The sequence below is a fragment of the Plasmopara halstedii genome, assembly GCF_900000015.1.
Source record: "Plasmopara halstedii genome assembly, contig: Scaffold_2386, whole genome shotgun sequence".
NCBI classification, from domain to species: domain Eukaryota; phylum Oomycota; class Peronosporomycetes; order Peronosporales; family Peronosporaceae; genus Plasmopara; species Plasmopara halstedii.
Genome location: NW_020189293.1, coordinates 1,073,675 through 1,081,933, shown reverse-complemented (window position 1 = coordinate 1,081,933; position 8,259 = coordinate 1,073,675). Strand labels below are relative to the sequence as shown.

General features: G+C 43.7%; 3 protein-coding genes across 3 annotated transcripts; 2 read left to right on the top strand and 1 right to left on the bottom strand.

Annotated features, from left to right (window-relative positions):
• Positions 1-1,745: 1,745 nt before the first annotated feature.
• Positions 1,746-1,942, top strand: PHALS_03662 (uncharacterized protein; the record flags this gene model as incomplete). Its single annotated transcript, XM_024717915.1, has 2 exons — positions 1,746-1,875; positions 1,902-1,942. 2 exons carry the CDS (start codon positions 1,746-1,748, stop codon positions 1,940-1,942), a joined length of 171 nt encoding a protein of 56 aa, XP_024583365.1.
• Positions 1,943-3,219: 1,277 nt separating this feature from the next.
• Positions 3,220-3,460, bottom strand: PHALS_03661 (uncharacterized protein; the record flags this gene model as incomplete). The annotated part of the gene is made up of 2 exons (XM_024717914.1): positions 3,220-3,319; positions 3,387-3,460. 2 exons carry the CDS (start codon positions 3,458-3,460, stop codon positions 3,220-3,222), a joined length of 174 nt encoding a protein of 57 aa, XP_024583364.1.
• A 926-nt stretch (positions 3,461-4,386) lies between these two features.
• On the top strand, positions 4,387-4,977 carry PHALS_03660 (uncharacterized protein; the record flags this gene model as incomplete). The annotated part of the gene is made up of 2 exons (XM_024717912.1): positions 4,387-4,582; positions 4,658-4,977. 2 exons carry the CDS (start codon positions 4,387-4,389, stop codon positions 4,975-4,977), a joined length of 516 nt encoding a protein of 171 aa, XP_024583363.1.
• Positions 4,978-8,259: the final 3,282 nt, after the last annotated feature.

Below are 8,259 nucleotides of genomic sequence, written 5' to 3'. Positions count from 1 at the left end.
GGCAGGCGGCCTTGCCTCTTCTCCGTAGAGAACAAAGCCAATAGTGCGCCAAGTTGGTAGTAACTGCGGCACAAGAGTAGACGTAAACAGAGAAAAAAAAATCTTTTCAAATATTGGTAAAAGTTCTGGTGTGCTCGCTATTAATCTTTCACGTGAAAGTGAGTCACCCCTTCCTCATCAAGTAGCGCTGCCAACATTTGATCACCGGCTATTTTCTTCTCGTGGTCACTCTCGGCCGTGGCGGCACGTCGACCCTCCAGAAGTCACGGTGTGCGTCCAGGAATGTATTAAGCCAGACTAGGACTAGTTTTTTTAGATCTGCCCGGGCTTGAGGTATCCGCTGCTTTTCAGAAACGCGTTGCTGCTTTATAGCAGCGGGCAGTTCAGCCACATTAATGATAGAGACGCTGCTTCTTCTACAACAGGGCTCTTCACGTTCGATTGGCCCAAAAGAGCGAAATAATCCTTCAGTAGGCTTAAGAAAACACAGGATGTATTTGCATTCGCTTTAGATGGTTAAAGTGTGAATTAATCTATTATTGGTTGTTACTGTGAACAGGTCGATAGAGCGTGGTCATATAGACTGCAGACACTGCATGCGTAAATAAGCCAGCCGCATTCAACAACATATTTTTCACCATATATGCTTGTGTGTATTTCGCCCGCGTGCAGTCCCTAGATCGATTAGCGCGTCGTAAGATTCTGAAGTAAAGATTGCATTACACGTCAATGACCCTTTCGTGTACGCAGTGTGACACCATCAACGCTGTTTCTGTGCAGAACACAAAGTAGGGCTTCATAGAAAAGAGTGAATCTTCCTACTTGGTGTCGGGTAAAGACATTAACTCTTTTCTATGAATCCCCGCTTTGTGCTCTGCACGAAAACAGTGTCAGAAAGACTAGCGGCTAGTGGCGAATTGTACAAGCTCATAGAAAGCTAAATGCACCCACTTTTTCAGCACAAGCGCCGATTAATAAACCCAATGTGTTATAGAATAGCACAGTCGACTCCAAATTGTTTGGTGCCCTTAATCGTTTTGATAAAAATTTTCAACTGCAAATGAGGGACAGCGATACTCATCTCACTTCTGTCAACACTTCTGTCAACGCTTCGAGCGAAAAGTCTTGGAAGTGGATTGATATGCCACCCAAACTGCCTGATACGCCAGCGACACCAGTCGTTAGTTTACGCAGCTGGTCAGGCCATGCCGAGGTTGCACAAATTATGTCAACGATATACTTGTCCATAGCTGTGTAGAGCATGGGGAATTGGATGTAAATTTAAAACGTACTAGTAGTGCTCGTGGGTATGCGCTTGAATAATCTATATGTCAATATAGAAAAGCACTCTTTTGGCACCGAGGAGATATTTCAGTTGATTCGTTTGAAAACATGAACCTCAGTTAAAATTTGACAACGTTAAAGTTCATTGTCGCTTGGACGGTACCGTTGTCCGTAGAAACTTGAGGACGTGTTTGGCCTAGCCAACTACTCACTCAAGTATAGTGCAATTTGGATCGACTCGCAATCGAATCGCTCAAAAAGATGCCAAATGGCTGGAATGTAGCAGGAGAGACGTTATCCAAGGCTGTATAACAGCGTCATGCGTGTCTCGATTCTGGCTCTACCATATCAAGATCAGTCATTTGTTTTTACGCTTCGAACTTTGTCATAGGCTGTTCGATTCTCCAATTAATTTACCATGTGATAGAGTCCAATTTTATTGTAATGTAGCGTTAAGAACTATGGGAACATCTGCTTGGACTTCTCTCGCGCTCTCATTTCATTTGGGGGGGCGTCCCAACCTTCCTATTCGGAATTCATCAAGCACTCGACACGTTTTGGATGTCGCCATCTTTGCACTAACGACTTTTTGTGTGTGTCTCTTCATCGCTTTATAGCGGTTGCATTTCGCAAATTTAAAGCGGCTGAGGGGAATTAATCTGCTCACAACAATGAGCTGCTTGCAGAGAAGTGAACCCTTGTCAGGTTCAGGTTGCTCCGGTTTGCCTCTAGACTGTGTGATATCTTGCGCACGACGACGTCATTGTTACGTCTCTTACAGAAAATAGCAAAATGAAATGACTCTTCTTTGTTATGTTCAACTTCGAAGAAATGCATAAAATGGACCGGCTTGATATAGTGGCGGATGCGCTTGCGCATCGTCATAGTAGGATATACTGTGTGGAACGATGTTGATGTTCTGCTTGATGCGGCGATATTTATAGTGTTTAAGTCAGCCACGCCATATGATTTGTTTAAGATTCAGGTGCCATATATCGAAGCAAGCGTTGCAACTTCTACACGCCATTCCTTATCCTAAGGCTTGCTGTATGACAGCACCGACACAATGAAACTCAAAGTGAAATGGTGTCTCACGGCGAGGACATCTATTTCAAAAAATCGCACGGGGTACATGAGATTCTAATGGCCTCTCAAAGAACATAAAACTACATGAGCGCTATGTACTGGTGGCTAACATGTAAATATTCCTGAGCATTTATGCGACCACGTTAGAAATGTATCAAGCGATTAAGCCCTAGCAACTGCGTGGGCACCTTTGGCCAGCCTACCGATTCCAGAAAAGTGTGAGTAGTACAGAAACATAGACTTTTTGGTCCTCCGAAAGAATATTCCGGTCATACCAGTTTTATGATCTTTAAAGACCGTTGAGCAGGATGACTCATCTTGCTGTTGTCCGTGATAATGTGACCGGTGAGTCTACCATCTTAGTGCTCCTCAATTTTTCATCGACATAGCTTGCGGGTTGCCGGTGGATTAAATTAAGATTTGATCTTGACAGCGAAGTTTGGCAAACGTTAGTCAAGGTTCCCGGCGCCGGATTGACATGTCAACCGCTGGTCAGCCCTCGATATATGGTCAGACAGAAGGTGCCAATCGTGTTGTGGAATATATCCATTGAAGCACTTACACTAAGAATCGCCGCGCAGCGAGAGTTGCTTCTACCCATTGAGTTTGTAGTAAATAAACCAGCACGTACCTCTACACGCTTTAGCCCATCATACAAAAAATAGTTTCGCGAGCCCCTAGAAACTTTAACCCCGCCACAAAGTGATTTCGACCAAGGTGAAACAGGTATTGCCAATCAATTTCGACTTGCTGACATCACCTCGGCAACACTTGTTAACAAAACTAGCGGGTTTATTTCAGTATAATTGAGCATCATGCGCATCGTAACAATAGCTTCAAGCCGGAATCTCAACGCTCTAAGTCATATAAATGTCTCAATGATTGGCCCTGGATCTGCGAGACCCATGCTACGACTAATAAATAGGTATCATAAACATCGTACAAATTTCTATAGACAGCTGAGTCAAACATGAATATACAGTAGGGTAGTGTATTAGTAGATGCAGTTGAGGTACCTGTTTATGCATCCATAACGACAAAGTTGCGATTGCACATTTTTGGGCTTGAAAAAGAATTGACCAACATCCATATAATTTTGAAGTGGACGCGCGTTGATATTTTTTAGAGAATTGGTGTGCTATACCAATTGAGAGATATGTCAAAAGCCAGCTACAGAAGATTCGTCCTCAGTCGGCGCAAATCAATAATCATGGGGTGGTCTAGGTTCTACGTGAAACGGATGGTAAACAAGCGGGTCCGTTTGGGCTGTTATCGGTAAGTAGAAGGGGTCTCTAACTCTAAAAAGTCTGGAATTTCGCTTCGGCAAGACAGCTCAGGCGCTGATGCCGCTTATGATCTGGAGCACCATTGACTTTAATCCACTTGAAGAAATAAACAATCGCCCAGCACAGCACGCTTCCCACAAGCTAATAGAGATGACTGTGTTGCAAGTGCTGTTCCTGATCGGTAGCTGCGATTTATGTAAAAGACGGCGTGGAGGGCTTTAAGCCACAAGAGCCACAAAAGTACGTATTCATCGTGCGTACACTTGACAAAATCAAGCATCTATCGACGCCATTATCATACGTCTGCTTCCTGGGCTGACTTGCAAAGCTGTAAGATGGAAGAGAAAGTGCGTCTTATCCACCCAGGGTGTGAGTTAACTGCAATACCCTTCAGCACTCTCGCCAGCATTAAGCATCAAAGGTACGTCCTCGTGGAGGTATAGCTTATTCAACTGCTGCGACTCTAAGCAAAAGCTGTTCCCTTCGGAAGTCGCGATGGGGGTATCGTCATGTCTATCTATACATCTATGACTCTAGAGTGTAATAAGTCGAAAACTCTTATTGCAGCTTTAAAATTCACAGAAATACAAAAACAAGGTTCAAAAATCTCGTGCAGTATACATAAATGTATATTTGCCACTTAATGCTCAAATAGGCAGATGCTTCCCACTTCACTTTGAAATTTGAAATTGAGTTCTTCGCGGCAAACACTGTGATTATGCGGCTGTCAATGGTCGCTTCTATCGTGACTCTGTCCATCGTCGTGCAAATGTATGATGCGCTACTTTCCTTTATTAACTCTGTTAAGTCTCGGGTTACACCGCCAATACCCGACGTTGAAGACTTGGCTAATGTACCTGCAGGACCGTCCAGTGGCCGGGAAGCCCGACACAGCTATCTAAGTAGAACTACCGCTGAATCAAAAGGTATAGTATCTCGACAGATCATTTTATCGAGCCATAACATCTTACTTTGGTTGTTGTGGGCAATGTTTTTGTCAGTTACGGAAGATACAACGAGTGGGAAGGAGAAGCTGCCTCACCAAGAAGTTGAACATCGTAGAGTTGAACCTGCAAAATATTCGCATTCCATAGCACTAAAACATACAGGTGATCGACCCCGGTCGAATAGGTTGGATCTTTCCGCAACAGATGCTGAAGCTGTGAAATCTTTGCAAGAGCCTTATCACCGTTATTACAAGCCTTACTTTCAAGGATATCTGAATGCCAAAGTAGTTAATTTTATCATAGCTATGAGGAAGAAATTTTCTTCATATGGTGACCTTCATTCTATTGAATCCTTCCGGCCTTATGTGGTATAAAGCGAATAGACTAAGCTTGATTGTATTGCTGGCACATAAATGTAAATGTAATTTATAGCATTGTTCTTCAAAATTTTGCTCCGAGTTAAGCCTCATCTTTCCTTCTTTCTTTTTCGTATTATTAGCCGCAAAAAGATTAAAACTTCTCAATTCTAATCCTTACAAAAAATCTCATGCATCAAATAAAGATTCTGGGTGAGATACCATCATAAATCTCAGTACATACCGTTCTGGCGGTGGTGGTGAGGAACGATGCAGCAACAGCAGAGTCAAAGTGTGATTACACAATGTGTCCAATCATATTTTCTGAGATTATCTATCATTCATTCTATAATATATGTTATAGAATGCACAATGTTTTATTCACTGTGCAGCACATAAGACTTAAGGTTAAAGTTAGAGCAAAATTCTAGCGATTTTACAAATGTAAGTTTATTTCTTAGAGATTGTTATGGAGATATATTTGAAAAAGCAAAAGATGTAAATATCTTAAGAGTGTGCAGAAAAATGACAGCACCCATTTTTGTGTCCAGATAAACGCGATGTACGGATATGTAAAGGTGCGGTGTGTCTGTCGTTGGTTAATTGGCAAATTTGGGGTTATAGAGTGGCAGAATATAAAATCACTGGGGCCAAAATAAATCTTGTGTTATGATACTTTAATTATGCAGTAAGAAATCAAGAAATTCTGTACCGTACGTACCTGATTTGTCAATGGCAGATCAGATCACCATCTACGTAACGTATACCTGTCGACATGATTTCGCATCTATGTGTTCCCAAGAGGGTAATGTTTCATAATCACGTACTTTCTCCACTTTGTGTCTAGGCATTTTATTTTAGACTATTCTATTTATTACGACTTAGTAAACTCATTTATTAAGTCACACATGCTGATACATGTGCTTATAATCTACTATGTCATCAATATAAAAGCTTTTGTAAGCAGCGCTCCCTGTCATGTGACAGTAACGAGTTAAACACTCACTTCATACTACAACGTTTTTTTATGGGTGTATACTGTATAGTACCTGTCAAGAGCTTAGGGTTTCGAGCTATTAGATTGCGCAAAATTATTTTGGAAGACAGTACAAAATTCACGTCAATCTTTGTGTAATTGCGAGTCATCAAAGTAATGATGCAATCCGTTTAAAAGCTTTTCATGGAGCATAAAATATTGGGCGCAAGTAAGAAAATAAAGACAAATTTGTTATGAGAAGTGGTAAAACGGAAATATTCCATATTGAAAGATTCGTGAAAACATGTAGTGTGCGAATTGTTCGCAAATGGCGTACACGCAAATCCAGGTTATGCTTACACAGTTCTCAAATCTGTTCGACGAATTGCATCCGTCGTGAATAAAAAATTTGTATACACTGAAGCCACAATTACATAAAATTTGTCTGCAATATGGCATAAGTTGCACTATCGTTTAAAAAGGGATCTCTGTGATCAAAACATACAAAATGCACTTGTTTATTACCGCACAAAATATGCTTTCAGGAACATCTAGATAGAACTAATGTCCCAATAAAACGAAAAGTACTTTGTTGCTATAAGTGCATTCGATTCCGCTCTTGGATGAAGCATACGAACCTCACCTCTGTGCGTTTGATTAAGCGGGTTTATTTTGCGACCGTGTTGCTGTAAACTTTCCACAAAGATAACTTAGACTTGGCGAGATAAGCAGTCTTGCTCAAATGATCCGCATTGCAGCGGGGCTGCCGTAGCTCTTTGCTCAACGAAAGCTACGCTAAGGTCACCGACCTTACGTTTGCAGTGGGGCTGCCGAAGCTAAGCGCTTGAGGAAACGTACTTTAGAACACCGAACTTTTGAAACGGGGTTACACGAACCCTACAAACGGGGGGGTGCGTGTCACACGAGATGTGCATAGTGTGACCACACCCAAACAAGAAGATGTATTCAGATTTTACTGTATATCTTTAGTATATTTAGGAAAATCTAAACTTTTAACATTAGAAGAGATTATAAATAAAAAACAGTTTCGATTTTGAACAGAAGTTTTCGTTTGCCTTGGTAAGGCTCTAAGTACTTTTAGAGGCAGCGGATTGCGATCCGCTGCACTAATACTTGGTTCTTATATAGAACGAAGGTCGGTGACCTAAAGACACTTCCTCAAGCGCAAAGCGACGACAGCCCCGCTGCACTTGTAGCACTTGTAGTCAATCTACACCTGAGTCGTTTCGACTGATCCTCTGTGAGGATGGAGGAATTTTTCTCTTTGCCCCAGGGCATGCAGGACGGACTTCATAAGCTGATGTCCTTGATTGGCCTTGAGGCCGTGCGACACCTTGTGGCACAAGGTCCCGCGGCAATCGGTGCGCGTCTAGAGGCGATTTCGAGTTGCGAAAACGCGCTGCTAGAGCATTTGCAGCAGAAGATGAATGCATCGTTTGCCTCTATGACGCCACCGTCGGTGACGGATGACTTCCCTCGACATAAGCCACTCATGGTGGGCGTTAAGGTTTTTGAGGGGAAGGATGGTGCGAATATCCTACTCTGGATGATAGAGGTCAAGATGGCCATCGCATCCGCCATGCTCGAGACCGAGCAACAGCGCGTGGCGCTAGACATCTCAAAGCTCGGTGGTCGAGCGCGAAAATGGGCACCGGCTTGCGGCACTTCGGTCGGATCTGCGTTTCCCTCCTGAGCGGAGCTGAAATTGCAGCTCTAACGAGTGTTCTCGCCGCCAAACCAGGCGTATCGCGTGTGATCGCGTTGTCTTGCCGACCGACAGGGCAACAAGAGATTGGTGGAATTTGTCCAAGAGATGCGAACTCTCATTGCCGGGATGGCAGCAGATCACCTCCCGGAGGCGGTCACAGTGACGTCTTTATGGAAGGCCTCCGCACTGAAGAGGCGGTGAATGTGGCACTGAATGCCGAATTCAATTTCAATTCGGCACGCACACTCCAAAAGCTCATCAAGCGGACCTATGCTCATGAATCTCAGCTATGCTGAGGACGAGGGAGCAGAGCTCCGAGCTGCCGTTCAGCACGCAAACACACGACGGTGTTTTGTCTGTAGAGACACTTGTCACCTTCGGAACGGTTGCCCCCTGCGCAAGGCGCATCAAGTTTCTTCGAGCCATCGCCCCAGCGTCTACCAGTCTGGTTCGTCGCGGTGAGACGACACCACTCAGTGGGCGCGAGGCGACCTACTGGGGAAGAGCTGAGTTCTGTTAAGCCTGAGGGAGGCATAGGTCAACAGGGCCCAGCCCCGAAGAGGTGCGTGCTCTTAAACACGGAACGTGTGTTCAC